The 24495-nt window shown below is 35.3% G+C and overlaps 1 protein-coding gene across 2 annotated transcripts in view; it reads left to right on the plus strand.

The window, feature by feature from the left end:
- Positions 1 to 13977, plus strand: part of LOC131154055 (uncharacterized) — a 78213-nt gene extending 64236 nt beyond the window's left edge. Inside the window, exon 12 of one of the 2 annotated variants that reach the window (XM_058106548.1) lies at positions 13326 to 13977. In XM_058106548.1, coding sequence (XP_057962531.1) covers positions 13326 to 13437 — 112 coding nt within the window. In that variant the 3' untranslated portion in view covers positions 13438 to 13977. Of the gene's footprint in view, positions 1 to 11070; positions 11776 to 13325 lie in introns of those variants that run through there. The other variant, XM_058106549.1, reaches the window with a different exon arrangement.
- Positions 13978 to 24495: the final 10518 nt, after the last annotated feature.

Below are 24495 nucleotides of genomic sequence, written 5' to 3' on the forward strand. Positions count from 1 at the left end.
AAGTGTTAATCGTGGAGTGTCTTCTTTTGATGCTTCTTCATAATACTGTTGCAAGGGATCATCCATTTTTGTTAGTAGTTTGGAGATAGTGTTTTCTTTCTCCAAGTCTCCGATATGTGGTTCACGATTTGGGATCCTTGATTCTCCAACTTTTTTCTTATCAACTTTTTTTAGCACTGGAGGTTGCTGTTGATTCAACCCTTTGCGTTTGGGTTGGCCTTTGATTGTGTTACCTCTTTTTCAGATGGAGAAAGGAGTCGCTACCTCTGCATTAATATAGGCTGATACGTCAGTTGAGGAGAGCTGAATGCCAAAGTGGATGGCAAAAATAGAGGATCTATTCTTGTTTGTCTATGTTGATACTATTGGCTTTGCTTACGAGAATTCAACTGAGCCTTAAGGTGTTGGATCTTTGCTTCTTTCTTTTTGAAAGTAGGAGAGAATGCTGACATGTGCTTGATCATTTGCATTAGTTCCTCATGCACCCTTTGGATGTGATTATGACATTTATCGATGAGGATGAATGTGATGTCGAACTTGTTCTCAACGTTGTTGGCAAGCTCCCTTTGGTTATCAATAATTTTTTGTAACATTTTATTATGTGCAAGGGCATTTTTGACTGCTAGTTAAGAGTTGCTTCCACTGGAACCACTTGCTTATTAGATATGTTTGGGTTGATGACAGTTGGATCTCTGATCTTTAGGAATGTTTTGTTCGAGACCTCACATGTTCGTACTCTAATAGTGGAAAATCACCATCATAGCTTGAAGGTCTTAGCATGTTAACCTGTGGATGATGATCATCATCTTGTCTCTTCTTTTCTCCATATTTGACATAATAGTCAAATTTCCTTGATGGCTCTCCTAGCAAGTCGACTGTTGGATCTCTGCATTCATATTTATTCTTGAGTTTCTGTTGGGAGTTAGTTTCCTTTTTCTGCCTTCCTCGGACTTCTTCTTCATCAGACTCATAAATGGGATCATTAAGTCATTCATCGCATGTATAGTCAACGTTGAATCACTTGTGGCCACTTTCGGTCACAGGTTTGTAGACTGGAAGGCCATCTCCCTTGAAGTATGGGGATAAGGACTTTGGATCCTAGAGATGTAGGATCGGTTAGGTCAATGGCAGTGGCTGATGGTTTGATCACCACACTCTATTCCTTTGGGGTCGCCGATGACTTTTGATGAGGTTGAATCATCATGGTAGGAAAGACATGTTGGGAAGACGAGCTTGACGGAGATTCTTGGTCCTCCTGGGAGGAGATGTGAACATAGCCCTTCTTCATAGTTTTATAGATTGGATCATGGAGAATAACTGGCTTGGGGATCTGATGCAACTACTTATACTTGGTGACCCAAGACTCTAGAATGAGCTTGAGTAGCTCCTCTAGGTAGCTGTCTTAGAATACGGACATGGCTTGAAATGAGAGTAGTGTCGTAATTGACAAAGAGACCATCTTGGTTTTCCCAAGAAGTTGCTAGATCAAAAGAATGGTTCTAAAGTTTGTAGGCCATCTGATGACGAAGAGTGGCCGCTATGTAATTAGAGATCTATGGTGCTCCAACAATCTAGATTTGGACTTTTGAGAGTAGTCCCCATATTTGGGTCAAATAAGTGCATGTAGAAGTTGTGGAAGACTGTAAAGCTAATAGTTTCCACATTCAGCGTTGTAGCATGGTGGCAATGCAAGCATGCTCGTACTTGCAGAACCTTGAATCAAAGAGCGCAATCTTGGGGCAAACACGAAGACCTTTCTAAGGTAAAGCTTGACTGCGCCTATGTGAATATGGGTGTATCCTTCATTGAGATATCTCTTGGAAGATTCAAGGAGAACTTCAAGGTGATGAGCTGTTCTGCTTTAGTTGCCAAGAGTTGGTGAGAATCAAAAGATGATCTACTTCATACATATAATCAAGACGATCTAAGTTAAACATAGATGAAGATTTGGGAGAAGAGTTGAAGGATGGGGATGGAGTGATCATGGCTTTAGAAGACTTGATTTCTTAATTGACATGTTCAGAACCTCTTTTCACTACTTATGAATGAACGGATCTCTTGCTTAACCTGTTAAATAGAAAAGCACTGAATCAATCTAAGTATTCCTATTCCCTATCTATTACCACAGAAGCCAACTCTGCTTGACCAAAACACAGCCTTCTGCGGCCTTTCAATAGGTCAAGGGCACCTTAGGTCTTACTCTCTAACGACTTCAACGAAAAGGGATGTTTAAAGTGAAACATTCAGTCAGGTTTTCTTCATCACTATTTTGGTGTGGATGATCCACATAGGATGTGGCAACCACAGAGCATACTAAGAATAAGAACCTTCGCTGTGGGCAAAAAGATCTTTCACTCAAGGATTGATGGAGGCTTGGAAGGAGTCTTTAAGTTGCCATGGCTATGATGCTTGGTGCATGGGGCTCAGGGATCTTATTCCTCTATTGGTTTGGAGGAATTCCTTCTAATGAAATGGTTGGTCCATTACCATTTACATTGCTTGGGCTTTGCATAGGAGTAGAAGATGAGGTATTCTTTGAGAGATTAATGTTATCATATATTCCCTCATAATCTGTGGGATTGTTGTACTCTGATTTGTGAGTGGATGGTTGGGTTATCATTGTAGCTCTGGGAGGCTGTGTTTCTTCTTCAGATGAACATTGAGATGAATCATCATCTATTATGATAGGAAGTGTTGATCATGGAGGGTCTTCTTTTGGTGCTTCTTCAGATACTGCTGCAAGGAATCAACCGTCATAATCCGGGATGCTTGACTCTTCAAATTTTTACCTATCCTTCTTCTGAGTAGTGGAGGCTATTGTTGATTCAACCATTTATGTTGTCATCTATTCCCTCATCATCTGTGGGATTATTGTACTCCGATATGTGAGTGGATGGTTGGATCATCATTGTAGCTTGGGGAGACTGTTTCTTCTTCAGATGAACATTGAGATGAATCATCATCTGTTATAATAGGAAGTGTTGATCATGGAGTGTCTTCTTTTGATGCTTCTTTAGAATTCCATTGCAAAGGATCAACCATTTCTCTTAGTAGTTTGGAGATAAAATTTTGTTTCTCCAAGACTCCAATATGTGGTTCACGATCTGGGATGCTTGATTCTCCAACTTTTTTCTTATCCTTCTTTTGAGTAGCGTATGCTACTGTTGATTCAACCCTTTGGGTTTGGGTTGGCCTTTGAGTGTGCTGCCTCTTTCTCAGATGGAGAAAGAAGTCACTACCTCTGAAGGATGCCTATATCAATATAGGCTGATATATTGGTTGAGGAGAGTTGAATACCAAAGTGGATGGCGGAAATAGAGGATCTATTCTTGCCTTTCTATGCTGCTGTTGCTAGTTTTGCTTAAGAGAATTTAGCTAAGCCTTAAGGTGTTGCATCTTTGCTTCTTTCTTTTTGAAAGCAAGAGAGAATGTCGACATGTGCTTGATCATGTGCCTAAGTTCCTTATGCACCCTAGGATGTGATTCTGACATTTATATACGAGGATGGATGTGATGTGGAACTTCTTTTCAACTTTGTTGGGAAGCTCCATTTGGTTATCAACAATTTATTGTAGTATTCATTCTGTGCAAGGGCATTTTTTGATTGTCAGTTGAGAGTTGCTTCTGTTGGAGACCTATTTAGTAGATTTTTTTGGGTTGATGACATTTGGATCTCTGATCTCCAGGAATGTTATAACGAAGAGGACTTGGGAGATTGATTGGCCTCGAGAGGAAGTCACTATGGATGTTGTGCTTTCTCTTGATGTGCTTCACCTCAAATTTCTTTTGTGAGGACCAATTAGCCCATCTAAGAAGTTGTCCTTGGGGGAGGATGTTTTTGTTTGAATTGTATTTGTGACAATTATTGAGGTGCAACCTTAATTGAAGAAAAGGACTATGGGACTAGACATATTTGTGGATAGAAGAGTGGAGTATTCAAAGAATCTGAATTACATTATCACTCCATGTTCAAGGAGATCTTGGTGGTAAAAAGAGGAATTGAGAAATTTGAGTTCCATTTAATCGGACATGCATTTACAGTAGAGATGGGCGTGTCATCTTTTCCAAAGATGATACAATTCAAGCAAGAGATCCTCCTGCAAGGAAAATTTCATTGATGGGCTAGCTGGTTTTCACAGTATAAATTTGAGGTGAAACACATCAAGGGGGAGCACAACATCCTTAGTGACTTCCTCTTAAGGCCAACTAATCTCCAAGGCCTCTTTGTCATGGAATCTTCATCTTCTTCAAGCTCATCTAGTTTCACAAAGAGAATCCAAAGTCTCACACCAAAATGATTCAGGGACTCCAGTCTATTGTTCTTTCCAACTATGGTCTAGCATCGTTTGGTCGATGCCCTACTAAAGTATCTTAATTGGCACTCACTATGGCCCCACCTTAATGGCCTCTAGGTCCCCACTTTGTCCTACATAAATTTCCCAAAAGAGGTCTTCCTTCTTCTTTGGTATTTAGCCAGATCATATTGTATTGCTATGATTTTGCATAAGCCAAGGACATGTGCCTTCATCACAAACTGAAGGCAAAGACCCCAACAATATAGCTACCTAAAGGACTAGTTCTTGTCCTTCAAAATCGAAGAACAATTGGTCAATTGAATCGATTTCATGACAAAATTCCCATACCTATTGGTAACTTTCCATCTTAGTGGTGAGGTCCAAATCCTCACTTATTTGCATCCCATTGGGTCGAAACAAGAAAAAACATGCGTTATTTTAATATTGTTGACCCAGATAAACTATCGCAGGACTTGTTCAACCTAGTGTACTATCAGGATGATGGAGGAGCTAAGAATACTCATTACTAAGTTTTGTTCTACCATTTTTATAAAACTTACATAACAAACAAGTTGACGTTGTATATGTGGATGAGACGAGTAATAATGGAACCATTGGCGACTTTGAAGTCATGGCCCTCTATCCAATAGAGGAAGAAGAAGAGTACAAAGCAAGATATGATCTCTAGAATGCTACGACAACACCAACTCTATTATTAGCTTTTAGTGTATTGTCATTGTCAGCTTTAGCTTTTATTGTATGGTCATTGTAAGCCTTATGTTTTACTATATTGTCATTATCATTGTTAGCTTTATCGAAAGCTACTTTAGAAAAGCAGCTTTTGACAAAGAGAGTCCTTAGATTTACATCACATGTTTAGTACGGAGAAAAGTAAAAGGAATATGTCATACCATATGACCATATGCCATAGCATATTCCCTCTATATAAAGAGTGTTGTAGTTCAAAGAGAGGCTGAGCAAGCAAGAACTAAGAGTCTCTTGTAATAGCTCACTGGCATTCTCCTCGTCTTGTATTTATTTAGTTAGTTTGTTTGATGATCTATCTCTCAGTGTGTTTCTTGCTCTATTCTTCCTTTTCTACCCTTTCTTGCCTATCTATGCTGCACAAAAAATTGATGATCTTTTGGATCTTTTCTGTGCGTCTTCTTTCTCATATATTTCCCGCCTTTCTCTGTGTTTGGATTTTTTGAACTTTTTGGGAAGATAAACATCTTCTCTTTTTCCCATTGAGCAGGAGCACTACTTGTCTCCTTTGCATTTGGTGAGAAGATCATTCCTCTTACATTCTTTGGTTATCTGCATGCCTGCTTTTTGGACACTTGTGTACCCAATTGGGCACTCAATGTAGGATTGATAGCAAGAAAGGGTAACAAGGAAGAATAGAGTAAGAAACACCCTAAGAAATATTTCATTAAACAAACAAACAAACTGAATACAAGACTACAAGACTGGAGGGGAATGCTAGAGAACTATTACAAGAGACTATTTCTCACTTGCTCTGCCTCTCTTTGAACTACAACACTCCTTATATAGAGGGGAGTAGAGGAATATGCTGTGGCATATGTTGTGACATAGTCCATTTACTTTTCTCCCTACTAAACATGTGACGTAATTCTTAGGACTCTCTATGTCAAAAGCTACTTTTCTAAAGTGGCTTTTGATAAAGCTTACAACAATAATGACAATATAGTAAAAGATAAGACTTACAGTGACCATACAATAAAAGTTAAAGCTAACAATGACAATACACTAAAAGCTAATAATAGAGCTAGTGCGGTTTTGGAATTTTAGTGATCATATCTTGCTTTGTACCCTTCTTTTTCCTCTGTTGGATAGAGGTTCATGAATTCCAGGTTGTCAATGGTTTCATTATTACTTGTCTGGTCCACATAACACGTCAAACTGTTTGTCATATAAGTTTTGTAGAAATGGTGGAACTAGACTCGGTAACGAGTATTCTTACCTCTTCCATCATCTTGATAGTGTACTGGGCTGAACAAGTCCTACGGTAGTTTATCCCAGTCAACATTATTAAATTAATACATGCTTTTTCTTGTTTCGACCCAATGAGATGCTGATAAGTGAGGATCTGTGAATGAATTTTCTTTGAAACTTATTATCCTTTCACATATGGGGAAGATATTGGCATACCCCTCACCTCCTTGAGTTTGGACCTCACCCCTAAGATGGAAGTGCCTAGTAGGTTTGGGAATCCTGTCATGAAATCAAATCAATGGACCCATTATTCTTCGGTTTTGAAGAACAGGAATCAGTCCTTCAGGTAGCTATACTGTTGGGATCTTTGCCTTCAATATGTGATGAAGGCATATGTCCATGGATTATGCAAAATCATACTAATACGATACGATAGGTATGGGAATCCTGTCATGAAATCAAGTTAATGGACCCATTATTCTTCGGTTTTGAAGAATAGGAATCAGTCCTTTAGGTAGCTATACTGTTGGGATCTTTGCCTTCAATATGTGATGAAGGCATATGTCCATGGATTATGCAAAATCATACTAATACGATATGATCTGGCTAAATACCAAAGAAGAAGGAAGACCTATTTTTGGAAATTTATGTAGGACAAAGGGGGGGACCCAAAGGCCATTGAGGCAGGACAGAGTTGGTACTAGTCAAGATACTTTAGTGGGACATTGACCAAATCATAGGTGGAAAGAAGAATAGACTGGAGTCCCTGAATCATTTTGGTGTTTCCTTTTTTGATGGTATGACAAAGAATATTGTCCTGAATTTTATTGGGGAGACTTTGGATTCTCTTTGTGAAACTAGATGAGCTTGAAGAAGATGCCATGACGAAGAAGACTAGGAGATTGTGGTTGGCCTTGAAAGGAAGTCATTTAGGATGTTGTGCTTTCCCCTAATGTGTTTCAACTCAACAATCCTTAGTTTCTTATCCTATTTATGTTTCAAGTTCTTCACCTTTCTATTACTTTGCATGATTTCATCTTGTCTATTTCCTCCGTATCTATCCTTCCCTCACATGTTGCTAACTTGGTTGGAAGCATGCAATGGACGTAGAAATGGACACCTTGACTAGTCAAAGGATGTGTGACTTGGTGGATCGTCCTATCTAAAGAATTGATTAGGTGTCGTTAGGTTTTCATTGTCAAATATCTTTTGATGACTCTGAACGATTTCAGCCTCGATCAATTTGCCAAGGGGTATGTTATTGATTATTTTGGACCTTCTCCCCTTTTGCTCAACTAAATTCTGTTAGTGTGTTGGTTTTATTGGTAGTTAATTTTTATTGCTCCTTTTTCTTGTATGGGGATTTTCAAGAAAAGGGGTAGATGAAGAAACATCCTAGATATGTTGCTCAAGAAGAGAGTGGTGAGTTATGTAGGTTGTATGAAGTCATTTATGGTTTTTAACTTGTCTCTCAAGCCTGATTTGGAAAATTTAGTATGATCATCATTCATTTAGTTTTATACAATGCTACTCTAATCAGTTGGTCTTGCTTGCGAAAAAGGAGGTAGGTCATGTGTGGTACTTCAAATCACTGCAGTGATTTAGTATTTTATGTTGATGACGTCATGCTGTGCCTGAAGTGGGGATTGCATATGTTGATCAATGGTTTAATTTAAATTTCAAATCAATGACTTGGGTACTCTATGTTACTTTCTTGGCAAATTGTATGGTGGAAGAAAGGGTTAAGCTTGTCTAGTATACATTTGATTTGTTAATTGTGACTCTTATATTGAGAGCTAAACCATTTGATAATCTGTCCTAACAGTATCTGTAGTTGGTTGACAAGTTGATCTACTTGACTATGACCGGACTAGACTAGACATCATTTGTTGCGGGAGTGCCAAGTCAATTGATGGAAAAGCCAAGCAAACTGGATGTTGTATGTGATATTCTTTGGTATCTTAAGAGCTTGCTCGACATGCATTTGTATATAAATGTATGAAATTTTGAGGTCATGGGATACTTTAATGCAGATAGGTTGCCTTTATTGAAGATCGAAGTGCGCTTTTGGGTACTATAAACTTGTGGGTGATAGTCTTGTTACTTGGCATAGCAAAAAACAAACTACTATAGCAAGATCTAGTGCTAAAGCCAGATGGGCTTCTAGATGACAAAGCAAATATCTATGTTTTTCATAATCAATATGCCATTTATACTTCAAGCAACCCGAGTGTTTCATTGGAGTACAAAGCACATTGATGGGATTAGGTGATATTTATAGACGTCCAGCTTGAGGGGTAGTTGTAGTAGGAAGTGATGTTTTGAAAGGCTCAATCGAAGCTTGCCTCAAGGCATTTTAAGGCAAGGCATGCCTAAAACACCATGAGCCTCAAACTAAAATACCAAATCCCAAAAAAGCCAACGTATTACCCATCAAGGCTTATGCATTTGTACAAAAAAGGAATGCTTTTTGTACCTTTTTTGTTGAGGGTTTATGTATTTTGGGTGTGTGATTCTCAAGTTAGATTTTTGGCTAGAAAAAATTTAACTATTGAGATTTGTACCCTAGATCTTGAATACTTTGTAATGTTATAGGTGTCTTGTCATGATTTGTGTAGCCGATTCCACTTAGTGGGACTTAAAGTTTCTTCTTGTTGTAATTTTTGAATGACCAACAAGTAGTTTGCATATTTTTTTTTAACATTATATGTGTTTTCTTAATTTTTTTCTTCATTTTTACTATACATATGTAATTTGTTTATATATTTTTATCTATGAATAAAACTCTCAAAAGGCTTACGTCCCAATGCCTTAAGGCTTACTTCTCGCCTCTTAAGGGTTAAAATGCCTCACCTTATGCCTTTGCCTTTTACAACATTGGTAGGGAATAAACCATTTTAATAATTTTTTTTTGTGTGACGGTGTTTGGTGCTTTATATTTTTGTTATCAATATATAAAGAGGCTGACCTGGAGTTACACATAACTCTCCTGGACTGCCAACTCCTGCTTTTCTCTCACCTCTTTGTCTCTCTTTCTCTCCTCCCCTAACCCTAAGTGCTTTCTTAATTGAATATTCAATTTATTTCTGATTTGTAGCAAACAATTTGCATGTCCTACTATTATTGGGTAATTGCCGTAGTGGAATACCTAGATGAGTTTGGGAACCTGAATCTCCTTATTTTGTGAAGTCAGTCTAGGGCATTGTTCTCACTCTTATGGCTCCTAATAGGATTAGTCGGCCCCTAGACTACCTAGTAGACTTGTTTAGCCTTTTTTGCCTCTTGTTAATTTCAAGTCTATGTTTAAATCAGTAGTTTTGATGAGATTAACCATGTGGAGTACCTGCATACTTCTTGGCCTTTTCCAAATTTTATTTAGATATGACACCCAAAGGGTTTAGGAGAGAGATAATACAAGCGTCATGTTTGGTTTGCAGAATAGAATGGGGTATAGAAATGGAATGGAGTGGAAATTAAAATGGAGAGTATGAAAAAATCAAGTCATAAATTCGATTCAATTCCGTTCCTATCTACCAAACATGTACTAAGAGGGCCAAAGAATTTTGTGCGTACTATGATAGAAAATAAGATCATAATACCCAGAAGAGAAGATCCAATAACGCCCCATCTCTGGTTATTTGTGTCCACTGCTTGATGAGTGGAGAGACTTGTGCACCTTTTTTTCTTCAAAGTCCTTACATGTTGGCTATTTGGAATAAATTATTTGGTATATTTGGTGAGAGGTGGGTGTATCTGTTCACATCGAAGACATTTTGTTCCATCATGTTTAGAGGCTTTGGTAAAGGAAAGAATAGGAAAGCTTTATGGCAGTGCTCCATTATGGCTATAATTTGGTGTGTTTGGATGGAAAGGAATGCTATAATTTTCAAAGGAGTGGCTATGTCTACTAACTTGATTGGAGTACAGTGGCTTATCTTTCATCTTTTTGGGTGTTAGCAAATGGTTCTTTTTGCCACATCTCTTTGGAAGAAATGCAGCGGGACTGGTCAGCTCTCTTGCATTGATTTTGGTTTTTGGGCCTATAGTGGGAAATCTGTAATTATTTACTTTTGATGTAAAGGGAGGGTTTTCTTCTTCCTATTTTCCTTTTTGTTTTGTTCTTATTGTGTATTCTGCCTTCTCTAGTAAAATTTCGTTGTTTATCAAAAAAAAAATCATAATACCTTTTCATATTGGATAAATAAAATGCACAACTATCTTCAATGGTGCTGCATGAGAGATAAGCAGAGTGTTTTTCCAAGATGAAACTTTTTTTGTTGGGTCTGGGGGTTCAGATCATAGGATCAGATCGAGGATCATAAGAATCTACTTGCAATGTAAAATAAGTTTTAAAAATTTTATAAGCATTAAACATTTTATGTATGTGAAATTTTATGACAATCTTTAAGCCTAAAAACTTGGTGAGTAAGCAAGTCCTGAACCACTATTTTGCAACAAAATAAAGTAAGCAATCAAAGAGAGAAACTAACAAAATAAGCTTAATTCAATGAAGTTAAATGAACTCCTGTGCTGTAAGCAGTGGCCTACTAAGCTTCTCTACCTCTGTAATTAGAGTCATCACTCAATCATTAGAGTATCAAAATTGAGAATTTAGACAAACTCATTACTCCCCTATTTTTCCTTCAAAACCATAGGGCAAACTGTGTTTCTCATTGGTGATTATAGTTCCAAAAGTCAGAATTCTGACGAACTCATCATGCTACTATTTTTTTTCCTTCACATCATGCTCTTTATTTTTTCCTTCAAACCAGAGAAACTTTGCTTCTTCTTCTTATTCTTTTTCTTCGAAGTTTCACAGTGCTGTGCTCTCTGTTTTGGAAGAATAAAATAGGGGAGAAATTAGAGAAGAGAGGTTGTTCAGAGCTCGTCAAGACTCAACAGAACTTTGTTTTGAAGCACGTCAAGGGATTGAGAAGTTAATGCATATGTGCATGGCAGCATATCTGTTTTACTTTCAAAGCTCTACGAGAGCTCTTAAGTTGTTGAATTTCAAAGAAGGACCAGGTGTTGATTGCACACAAAACTGCAACTTCAGAGCTTTCTGCAAGGCAACAACTTCAAGGAAGTTGATCGAACACCATGAGGAGGTTGATTTCTGGTACTCTAGTGCTGATTGAACACAAGAGGGTCAAACTTCAGCTCTCTGTAAGCTGCTGTTAAGAGACCTCTGTGTGAAGAAGTACCATGTGCTATATTCCCCAAATTTTGTATTTGGGCCAAATAGGCCAATATATTTCTCTTCTATTGCAAAAGAAAACTTTTTAGGCCAATAAAATGTATATTGTGCTTTATCTTTAAAGCCCAGAGACAAAAAAATGGCCACTCCACTTGAATAACTAGAATTTGAAGAATGCCAAGCAGGATCGCAAATCTATTATTATACCAATTTTGTTCTGTTTTTGATGCGATTCTACATGATCCCATTTCAGCATGCTACCTGGATCATTTGAGTAATTTTGGATTGTAGGGTTGAATGATCTTGCGATATGGATCGGGATTTTGATAATAATGGGGTTATAATTCTTATTCATGCTCGTCTGTCTTATATTCTTTGTACTACCTTTTCTTTTGACTCCTAAGCTTTTAATATAAATCTGTGTTAAAATACTTCATTTTTCAACTTTCTTTGGTTGTACGCACGTCACTTGGCATTGATTTTGTAAGTTTGTATCAAATCCACAAATTTTATTTGATTCTTGATTCCCAATACTGGGACTTTGCTATGCAGTTCAAGATTTGACAACTATGCCCTCCCTAAAAAGGGAGGAAGGGACTTCATTTGCTAAAACAAATTATTGAGTTGGCAAGTTTATTTTTGATGGAAGGCATTCTACTAATTTTTATTTTTTAAAATTTGATGCCTTAGCATTAGATATATTTTTAAACTTCTTTAAGGGTTAAAAATGTCTTGAGTTTAAATCAATCATAGCTATGAATCCCCACTTTATGGATTTAAAATGGTCAATTTCTTTCTCAAATTTGTTATTGTCTGAGTAACTAATTCCATTGTTGAATGTTGGCCACATCATTTTTTTTTTTTTGGATATTTTTAATATATATTTTTTTATGTTTAACTTTCTTGAAACCAAAATTTGAATTTTAGGCTTGCTTTAACCATTTTTTAGACCCTGCATCCCCTCACCTCTTTTTCTCTCTTGTTGCACATATGGAGAATGTCAGAATAACTTACACACAATTCCTCCTCCTTGATTGGAGTGGAGCACTTAATAAATCTCAATTTGGTTTAGTTTCGCACATCATGACGAAAGCAGCAAGCCATTGTGGCTCTTTGATTAACTCTTTTCTTCCTGTGCTTTGTTGAATTTGATAGAGTTAATGATTCACATTTAGATGAACTCAATGGACAATGGCTGTCAGTTTGGGTTGTTAACATGGATGTCTGCTATCGTGCTTAGAATTCATGTAGAATCCTTTCTAAAGCTAGAATTTGATTGTAAGCTGCCTTTCTTGAGGTCAATAAAGTTGAAACCGGAAAGAAGCAGCTTCTCAGCACTGTGCTTTCAATCTTCATTTGTATTAATTAAAGACCTTCGTTCATCTTAGCTATGGTAAATTGCATGAACCAATTGTAATCTTCACGGCCATGATAGTTGATTTTAGGAAAACCTTTGGGGTTCAGTTATGGGGATAGTTTGGGGGCTAATAGTCATTTTACATGGATATTTCTCTCTTAAGTAAAACAATCACTTTACCTGCTGCTCTCTCGTTTTAACTGCTTCAACCCTCTCTCTCTCTCTCTCTCTCTCTCATTAATTGAAAGGGAAAAATAATGAAGTGAGAGACTAGTTCCTAACGGGGCATGCAACATGGTTCTAATTCTAATTTTCAGAGTTTGGTTTCTAGATGTGGTGTTGACATTAAGGAAAAGCAAAAAATATGCGAAGCTGACACCTGATGAGCTTATTAAGGTTGTTGAATTTCAAGGGATGCTCCCCATTACAAACATGGGGTAAACGAACAACACAAAGGGGGTTGTTTGTTTCTGTAAAAAATTTTGGAGCCTTATCTGATGTTTGATAGTTTTGCTCGCAGGTATTTGCTTCAGATTATTGGAAGTGGTGAAAAGGTTCGTTTGCAATACCGTTCTCTAAGGAAGATCTCATCCTGTCAGGGTGTTGAACAGCCAATTCAGAACAGCAGCTGACTCATTTGAATTACCTTCAGTGGCTGGTTCCCCTTCTCAACCTTCACACAAACCATACCTTGTGAAATCTTGATGTGTGCAACCTTCGGGGAAAAAAAAAAAAAGGAATGATGAAAAATGCAGTTTGTGTTTCTTGTATGTAGGAAGGGTGGTGGTTGAATGATGTTCATTTTAGCCCAGAAATAGAATAGAGGGAGTGTAGGTTGTTTGAACTGCAGAGTTGCTGTCCAAAAGGCTTTTGTAAAGGTAAAGGAAAACAGGATTAAAAAGGATGACGCTGTCTCAGATACTGCCCATGTTGTATAACACAAGCTGTGGGACATGAGTTAATCCACATGGCATTGGCATATGATCGATTCCTGTGTCTATTTTATTTTGTGCTGAAGAAGGTTTTGAAGATGCAATTTCATATTGCAGGTGTACCACAGCTTTGCTTTTATGCCTACTCCCATTCCATAATAGTTTCGAGTGTAAAAGTTGGCTTTATAATGTATATACATTTTCCATATTGACCTTAAGCTAGAATTACTTTTGTTGCCATTTTTGCCTCTACGAAAAGTTCCCCTAATAACCTCACCGGTGGTGGACCGAAGCTGAGCTTGCTTCGGCCCTTGCTCTTGTCCTAGGTGCCGCCGGGGGGAAGGTGGGGGCGTGTTATAGTACTCCATGGTAGCTTCTAAAGCATTAGATAGTACAGGAAGATGAAAGATAACCCTCTGGATAGTGCTTTTTCAACTCTAGAGCGATAGGGAATACCTTTGAAAATCAAATCATACGGCCAAGCAAAGAAAGAACCCTAATCCTTGAGCAAGGATTGAAATTTTGGGACGTCATATCAAGACCTTAATAAAATTTTTCAAGAGTTCTATGAACTCACTTATTCCCTTTGTTGTGGTATTTCGCTAATCATTTCATCCGTTTAGTTCCAGTTAATGGGCATATAAAAGAACTGGACGATACTTTAAATACATGTTCACCATGGATGAGAGGCAACTGGCAGTTTCTTTCGGCCCTGTTTAAAATTAGAATTTGTTCATATTTGTGTACAAGGGAAGAGAGAAAGTAAGATATGTTGTGAATCGATGAATGAAAATTTGATTTTATGCATGGATGGTCCTTGGTTTTGTTAAGATTATGATGATAATATAACCAATTTTTATTGTTATTAGTATATTTGATATAGAGAGAATTTAGTGAAAAATAAATCATTTTTTTTTCTTTTCCAAACTAGATCTCAATGAAGAAAGAAAAAAAAACAATGATTTCTCTCTTATGTTCTTTAGATGACTAGAGAAATGATTTGTTGGATAATAATTGGAAAGAGTAAATAGTTGGTATTATAGAGAATTTAATAAAAATGGTTCACTCTTTTTTTTTTTTTTTTTCCTCAAACTAAATTTCAAATCTAAATGGACTAATAATAATAATAATAAGAAGAAGAAGGGGGGGAATACTTCGTCTCTTATATTGTTTAGATAACTAGAAAAGACGGGACTTATTTCTTGTATTATATGGATAATAATTTAAAGTAAATATTACGAGTGAAGTTTTGGTATTTGAAGGGGTTTTCTTAAATAAAAACTTCCCGGAAAGCGGGAGGGGAAAGGAAGCGAGTTGGAGAGAGAGAGACTCCTTTATGTTTCTTTTTTTCTTTCTCTTTTCTTTTCTTTTCTCCCAAACTCACCCAAATCAATCCAAACGAAGCGGAATGGAACGGAACTCCCAGTTGAGGAAAGGCGGCGACGGCGAGCGTCGTCTCAATGCTCTTACGTCCTTTCTCACTAACTTCACGGGCGGGGGCGGGTCCCATTCGTTCACATGTCCGAAAATAAAAGAACAGCTCTATGAACTTAAAAAATGGCGAAGATCAATCAATCAGGGGGGTGGCACTGGCAGCCAATTCGGCAGAAAGTGACAAGCGAAAAAACAAAAAAAAAAAAAAAAAAAAAATAGTAGCCCTCTGGGCAAGGCAAATAGAAATGAGGCAACGCAATGCTTCTGCTTCTGAATCTGATGTTAGGTCACAGGGTGGGGCTCGTCGTCCTTGTCCCTGGCCGCCCCTTCCCCTTGTCCTCTCTCTCTGCCTTCTTATTTATTTATTTCCCCAATTCATTCATTGTATTGTATACTGTTTGTACTTCCTCACCAGCCTCTGCGTTTCATATCAGGCCAAAACACCCCACTAAGCCTTGCCTGGCCTGTTTGCAACTTCAAAACTATTAAAAAATTTTAAATTTATGAATAAAATTTATACATCATTATTATTTATTTCATATAGAAAAAAAAAATACAATAAAAATAAATTTTCTTATTATTTACCTTTTTCCAAGAGAAATCATTGATCCAAGTATCCCAAAATCTTCAAAAACTTATTGTTTATTTGCACTGCTATTTAAAATTCTATTAAAAAAATATTCATCCTTCTAAATAGCTCTTTGGACCCAGAAAAGAAAATTAAGTATAATGTTACGACGCATAACTACTAGTAAAATCTTAGAAAGTTTAATTACCATCATCTCTATAGAAAACAAAAATTTATTAAAAATAACAAAAGACTATTAGTATTCTATTAAAACAATTAAATTGGGAACTTGAAATCCATCTAATTTTGAAGATCAATTAACCACCTATTATTGATCGTCCGGAACCTTCCACACATATGTATCAAACCTATTGAAAAAAATTGAATTATGCCATGGAGATCTTTGGAGATGAAAGCACAAAGGAATGAGAAGGTAGTTTCGAGAAAACGGGAGCTAGGGATTGAGAGAAAATCTTTTTCTTTATTATATGTATTTTTCGTAAAAATTCAAGTGCAGAAGTATTTATATGTACTTCTTAATGCAAATGTAAATGTAAATGTACAAAAACTTATATATTTCTAATAGTCCTCCTCAAGATGGAGTGTATATATTTGGTACACCCATCTTGCTGATATCCAAGAGCGTTGGTGAAGATGTCACTGAGTTGAGAATGAGAAGCAACATGAAGTGTTTTGATCATATTGGCTTGCAGCTTTTCCCTCACAATATTGTAGTCTATTTTGATGTGCTTTTGTTCGTTCATGGAATACAGTATTGGCAACAATATGAAGAGTTGCTTTGCTATCACAAAAGACTACTGCTGGCTTTAAATGCTGAATCTAAACATATTTTAACAAGGAAATCAACCAAGAGAGCTCACAGGTAGTAGAGGCCATACCCCTATATTCTACTTCAGTTGAGGATTTTGAGATATTTTGTTACTTCTTGGACTTCCAAGAAATTAAAAATCTCCAAGAAAGACACAAAAACCTGTAATTGATCTTCTAGTATCCACACACCCAACCTAGTCCAAATCACAAAAGGCCTTGAAATGAAAATCAAAAATAGCAAGAAAGAAAAGGCCCTGTCCAGGTGCACCCTTCAAGTACTCAAGTACTTTGTGTACTACATCTAAATGTGATTGCCTTGGTTTGTTCATATATTGACTCAAAACTTGCACAAAGTAAGAAATATCTGGACATGATATAGTGAGGTAAACGTCTCTTGCAATCAATCTTCTATAGGTAAAATGATCCTCTAAAAGACCACCATATGATTTAGAAAACTTTACATTTTGTTCCATAGGAAATGTCATTGATTTGGCAGCCATGAAACCTAAATCTTGCAAGATATCTAAAGCATATTTCTTTGGCACAATGCAATGCCTTTAGAAGATCTAGCAACTTCCAATCCAAGGAAATACTTCTAATTTCCCAAATCTTTAATTCTGAATTTGTTGGCCAGAAATGCTTTCAATTCAAAAATTGAATTCAAATCTTTGCTATCCAGAATTATATCATCGACATAAACTAGCAATACAATAAAAGAACCATTTTCTGATTTGACAAACAATGAATGATTTGACTTTGCTTGCTGAAAACCATAAGCAATAATGGTAGTAGACAATTTTGAAAACCATTGTCTAGAAGCTTGTCATAGCCCATAAAGATACTTTTGTAATTTATGAACTCTAGAGTCCCCCTACTATGCATATCCAAGTGGAATGTCCATGTAAACTTCCTCATTTAAATCTCCATGCATGAAAGCATTATTTAAATCTAATTGATATAAATGCCAATTTTTGACAGCTGCTATTGCCAACAAACATCTCACTGTGGTCATATTAGTAATTGGAGAAAAATTCTCCTAAAAATCTAGACCCTCAATTTGGTTGTACCACTTAGCAACCAAACAAGCTTAATTTGTACCTTTCAATGGTACCATTAGCTTTGTAATAACTCTGTAAACCCACTTACAGCCTATTGGTTTCTTTCCTACAAGTAAAGTAGTGAGAGTCCATGTTTGATTTGCCTTAAGGGCTTTGATTTCAGGATTCATTAATACTGCTTGCCATTCAGGAATTTGTATGACTTGAGAAAAGCTTTAAGGTTCAGAAATAGATGAAATGGGTAAAGCAAAATGTTTGTGGGAACTAGAGAGTTGATGGCAAGAAATGACATCAAAAAGTCAGAATTTGATACCTGAAGACTAATCTGTCAAGGAAACAGATTGAGATAGGGGATAAGAAGCCAGTTGACAATGATAATCTTACAAGTAGTTTGGTGGCTTTCTTGTCCTTGTGGATTGTTGAATATGAGTAGATGAATCTGTAGATTGTGGAGGAATAGTAGAAGAAGAAGGCAAATTTAATGAAGAAGAAGGAAATGAATTTGTAGAATTTTGAGAATACAATTGTGATGAAGTTAAAGGTGAATAGAAAATTGAATCTGGAAAATCAAAGGCTGATTTTGGAAAAAACAAATGAATTACAAGGTGTGGTGAAAAAATAAAGAGAAGAGAAATGAAATATATGTTCATTAAACACAACATCACGAAATATGAAAGTTTTATGCATTTCAAGATCATATAATCTGTATCTTTTGACAGCAAAAGGATAACAAATGAAGATGCATTTTCTTGCTCTTGGGTCAAATTTAGATCTATCATGAGTCAAAGTAGAGGCAAAACAAAGACAACCAATAACTTTGTGATGATTATAAGGGGGTGTGGAGTACAAAACTTCATGTGGAGATTTATGGGATAGTAATGGAATTGGTGTAAGATTGATTAAATGGGTAGCACCAAGAATACAATCACCCCAAAAATTGAGTGGTAAGGAAGCTTGGAATCATAAGGAACGAGCAACATTGAGTAAGTGTTGGTGTTTTCATTCGATTACACCATTTTGTTGTTGCCTTTCAACACAAATTTTCTAGTGAATAACACCTTGAGAAGAAAAAAAATTCTGGCATGTGAAATTCAATTCATTGTCAATTCTAATTTTCTTGATTTGAGAATGAAATTGAGTTTCAACTAATTTGAAGAAAGATTATAAATAAGGTATGGTTTGAGATTTGTTTTGTAGAAGATATAACCAAGTGGACTTGGAATAATCATCTACAATTGTGCGGAAGTATTTTGAACCGTCTAAAGCAGAAACTGAGAAAGGCCCCCACATATCACAATGAAGGAAATGGTAAACATTTATGTTTAGCTAATGGAAAGATTGTACAAACACAAGAATTAGGAAATTTTAGTACATGCATATTTGATACACAATTATTGAGAAAATTTAACTTGGAAAAGGGAATGTGATCTAGCATATAGTGCCACAAACTAAAATTCTGATTTATTGAAGAAGATGAAACAAAACAATCAACCAAGTGTCTTTGCAGTAATTGATATTGGCTAGCCTTTTCCTCACCCATTCCAATCGTTGTCCATGTTGACAGGTTTTGGATGAAACAAAAATTGGAAACAAAAACAATACAACATGAAGAATCACATGTCAATTTAGTGGTAGAAATTAGGTTAAAAGAAAAGGAAGGAAAACAAAGGTCATTGTGTAAAACAAGATTATCTAATAAATGAACAGTACCAATATGTGTTACTAGAATTGAATGACCATTTGGTAGTTTAACAATAGAAGTAACTTTAGAAGTTATGGTGGAAAAACAAGCAATGGAGTTGACCATTTGGTCTATAGATCTATATCAATAATCCAGGGAACAAGATTACTTGCAAAGTTATCAATAGAAGACAACTGTGGAGTTGGTAGAACACCAGAAGTGGCTTGATTTACAGAGTGTGGACTGGATTGTGGTTTGAGCATGGAAAGTAGCTGCTAGTATTGATCTCGAGACAAAGGAAACTGTGAACCATCATCATTTGATTTACCCACAAAAGAAGTTTGATTAATTGAATAAGTAGTTCCTCTTGTGGACTTAAAACTAGGAGGAAAGCCATGAATTCGATAACACTTTTCAGAAGTATGACTTGTGTATCCACAATGACTACACACACGTTTATCCTTGTGAAAATTGGTTTGCTTTGAGGCAAAATTTCCATTTTTCTCATAGGCTTTGTTGTCAAGACAACAATGGATTCAAGGTTAGGTATAAATATATCCAAAGTGATTTCTCTCTATTTCTCTTCTTGTAACCCCAAAGAAACAACTTTGTTTATGGAGGGAAAAGGATCAAGTAATAAGATTTGACTTCATATACTATTGAAAGAGTCACTTAGCCCCATTAGAAACTGCATTACATTTTCTTCTTGTTGAATTTATTAAAAAGAGAAATAGTGTTTCAATAGAAAGAAATGGCACCGGAATCCATGACAAAATTCTAGAGGAGCGATAATGCTTTCTGATACCATGACAAAAATTGAATTCTGCCATGGAGATCTTTGAAGATGAAAGCATAGAGGAATGAGAAGGAAGTTATGAGAAACAGAGAGTTAGGGATTGAGAGAAAATCATTTTCGTTATTATATTTATTTTTAGTAAAAACACAAGTGCAGAAGTATTTATAGGTACTTCTTAATACAAATGTAAATGTAAATGTAAATGTAAAAAGGGCACAAATGTAAATGTACAAAAACTTACATATTTCTAATGCCTATAACTCTTTTAAGATAAAAACCGGTCCACCTGTCCCCTCCTTTTCGATTTATTTCTCTATTATTTTTTATGGTAAAGTGGAATATTACTGATCTAGGTTTGATAAAAGATTTCAAAATTTTTATAAATTTTCCTTAATTTTGACATTCAACTAGAATAAAAATGCCCTTAACCCTCAAAAGTTAATAGAATGAATCACACTTTTATCATTAACTTATACCCGCTACAATATAATTTTGTATTAATATATTTTTAATTTTTATTTATTTGTATGTATAATATAAAAATTAACAATTATAAGTATAAAAAAATATAAAATATAAAACAAAGACAAAAAATAAATGCAAACTCTCTCTGAAGTTTTTTAAATTTTTTACACCAACTTAACATTTAATTTTGAAACACTACTTTTTTTCATGATCCTTTTTTTTTTTTTTTAATAAATATAAAGTGAGGTTTGTGTCCTTTTCCCAAAGATTAAAGTTTAGAAAAAAATAATAAAAATTTTAGAAGTTTAGAGAAAAATTGTATCTTTTCATTAAATCTCAAGAAATTATTTGAATGTTTTTAATACATTTTTGGTGAAATTTTGGAAAGGTCAATATTTTTTTTTCATTATTAATAATAGAAAAAGATAATATTATCCCATATCATTATACCCATTAACTTGTTTTCAGTGAATGTATCTCTTGGGACACACAGAGACAGGCACAAAGAATTATACATAATATAGTAAGTATCTTGAGGTTGCATAAAACAACAATTTCTACATTAGGATCAACATATTATAATGCATTTATAATAATATAAACTGTAAAGTAAAGGGCATAATGACAGGCTAACTAACTATAATGCCAATAAATAAATAACCACAAATAAGGAAATTTTTCTGACTTACAAATTTTATGAATAATTTATTTTACAAAACAAACAAATCTAAAATATAAAAAAAAAATTAATACCAACTAATGCACGGAAGCCAAGTTCGCATCCGGATTTTGCCCTGATCAGCGAGACCTGGGGGTGGAGGATGCTGATCTTTAGGTTTGGTATCGCACTAAGGGGTCTGAATGGCTCGTTGGTGATTGGAATTCGTATGTAATAAAAAAAAAATTTAATTCCAACAACAAAATTTTTGAGACACTAAAATTGCACAAATAATCATATTTTATAAATTAATCAAATTCCTAAACTATTAGATAAACAACCCAAATGCTCACCAAGATAACAATTTAAATTTTCTTTTCCTAAAATTGAAAATAGCACTCGACTTTAAGATTGTTGAACAAATAGTGGAAAGGGAAAATAAATATTATTAAAATTAATGATAAAAAAATGTAAATATTTATCGGTTAGTTGAGGCGTGGAAAGATCACTCTCCTTAAAATTTTACTTAACGGGTTCGATTTTGTGTTCACTCACAAGTACTTGAACTATTGGAGAAGTAGTATTATTTTAGTTATCCAACAAAGTATAAATCGCAAAAAATAGTAGAAAATAGAATTGTTTTTAAGAAGAAAAATGTTCTTTGATATAAAGCTGGATCACACCTTATATAGACAAAATTAAGAATAACTTTTAGTATAATAAATATGAAACCGTCAAAAAAATAGTTAATATTCTAAAATTTTTAAAATTAGAATATTAAATTTAATGTATACTTAATTTAAAATAAAATCAATGGTTGTTATATAATATTTCTTAAATAGATTTTTTTTTTTTAAATTTAAAACACAAACACTAATACCAACATAAAAGACAATAACTTCCCCTTAGATTTGGCAAAATGAGAAGGGTCTCTCCTAAGGTTAAAAAATTCACGTATATCCCCTAATATTTCAAAAATCCCACAAACTTCTCCTGACACTTGATTATTGGGACACTTATACCTCTCGAAAAGTTTGTCTTTTTTACTGAATAATAAGGAAAATCTATTTTTTTTTTAAACAAATTTGAAAAGAATTTTTTGAAAATTTTGAAAAAACAAGAAAGGTTTCTGTGGGTTTTGAAACGTCAAGTGAGATCTTTGTTTTTTTTTTTTATCGAATTTTAAGGAAGATCACTATCTTTTACCCATATATTAAAAAGTACAAATAATAATTTTTAAACATAAAAAAGAACAGGTATGTACGTATTTTTTAAATAAGAAAATAAAAAATTTTAAAATCCACTAGTAAAAATTCAATACTTCAGTTCTTTCCTTTTCCATTTTTGATCTTCTCTTCTGAAGAAAAATTAGGTCTTTCCGGAAAACCAAGGTGACCGGTCTTCTTATCAAATCCTTTCATCTAATAAAAACATATCAAACGGGTGTGTAATACTCAATATTTAATGTATTTTTATTGAATGTGAGGATTTGATAGGAGGACCCTCCAAAGGACAAATTTTTTTCCTTCTTTATGCCCCATGATGCAAACATAGCTGGAATCACCTCACTTTAATTTCTGTCCAGGCTCATAAGCTCCCTTAATAATGTCATGTGGACGAAAAATACACAACCCACTATTCCTCCTCACTGGTTTAAACCAAGCAGTAACATATGTTATGGCTCATCCTTTTTTTTTTTTAAACATAAGAGCTAAAAAAAAGTACAAAATAAATATCTATAAAGGAGAACAGGAGAATGAATATTTTTAAAATTTTTTATTTACAAGTACTCTTCTATCATTTTAGACTCCTTTTTATCTACTCTCAACGTTAGAACTATCATTGAATACACACGAACCTATCTCTCATCTTATCTTATAATCTTCGCTTCACCCTCATCTCCAATGATGGAGAAAAATAACACGTAGACAAACAGCTTAGTCAAGGGGTATTAAAGGTTACTAAAAGTGTGTGGTATGTTCCGATGCCACTTGTTGGCTCGGAAGTATGTAGAGTCAGAGGAGGGTGAATGGACTCTTTCGCGTATTTATGGCTTTCTTTGCAAAATAAAATTTTTGATAAGGCACAAGCAATTATATCATAATATATAAAATGTAAATCATGCACAAGAGTAATAAAGAGTAGGGTAGAGAAGTTTAACACTGGTATTTTAACATGGTTCAACACTAAACCTTAGTCCATGCCTTAAGACCAACTCAAGGATTCCACAATCCACTAAGAAACTCCTTCACCAGCAGAGAAGCCTTGCAACTCAGGAAAAAATCCATACACTCGGGAACAAATCCCTACCACTCACAAAGAGCCTTTACTCGGGAACAAATCCCTACACTCGAGAACAAATCCCTATAGCTCACCAAGAGCCGCAAGGTTCATCAAGAAGCCTTGTAATTTGGTTCACAAAGAACCTTCACTAATTGGTTCACAAAGAACCTTTTACAATAAGATGGGTATGCAAAGAAATGTTCCTCAATTGAGCTAATATCAATTACAAACCAAACCTCACACTATTCTTTCAAGGAATGAATCTGTAACGCCCCAACCTGAGTCTATCAGGGAACATGGTTTCTCTCATCCTCCACCTGGACCAAACAACAAGGGGGTAAGCCTTATTGGACTAATGACTGGCCCCACAAATTAACATGTATCTTTTTTAGAGTATTTTGTCCTCACTCACACACTTTCTGAGAAAACTTTCCAGAAGGTCACTCATCCTAAGACTCCAAGTCAAGCATGCTTAACCGTAGAGTTCTTATGGGAAGACCCTTGAAAAGAAAGATGCACCTTGTTGATATGGGTAGTAACATCTAATCTTTATTTTTCAGTGTGTTTTGTCCTCACTCACACACTTCCTGAGAAAACTTCCCACAAGGTCACACATCCCAAGATTACTCTAAGTCAAGCATGCTTAATCGTTGAGTTATTATGGGAAGACTCTCGAAAAGAAAGGTGCACCTTATTTATATGGGTAGTAACATCTAATTTTTTTAAATCTTTCTTTCATGGACTATCACATACATAAGATTAATGAGCAAGAGAGAATTTTGAGCACTTGTGAATATGAACTAAAATGCAAAATGCCTAGGTTTTGTATTTAACAATATTTTTCACTAAGAACTTGTAAAATCACCAAAGCCATTCCTAAACAAGTCTAAGAACTTGTATTTATAGCCAAAAACCCAAGCTAGCCGTTGTGTGACTGTTGGGAGTGAAACCCAAAAGAAACAAACTATTTTCTAGCCGTTGGTG

This window comes from Malania oleifera, chromosome 4, assembly GCF_029873635.1.
Source record: "Malania oleifera isolate guangnan ecotype guangnan chromosome 4, ASM2987363v1, whole genome shotgun sequence".
In the NCBI taxonomy this organism is placed as follows: domain Eukaryota; kingdom Viridiplantae; phylum Streptophyta; class Magnoliopsida; order Santalales; family Ximeniaceae; genus Malania; species Malania oleifera.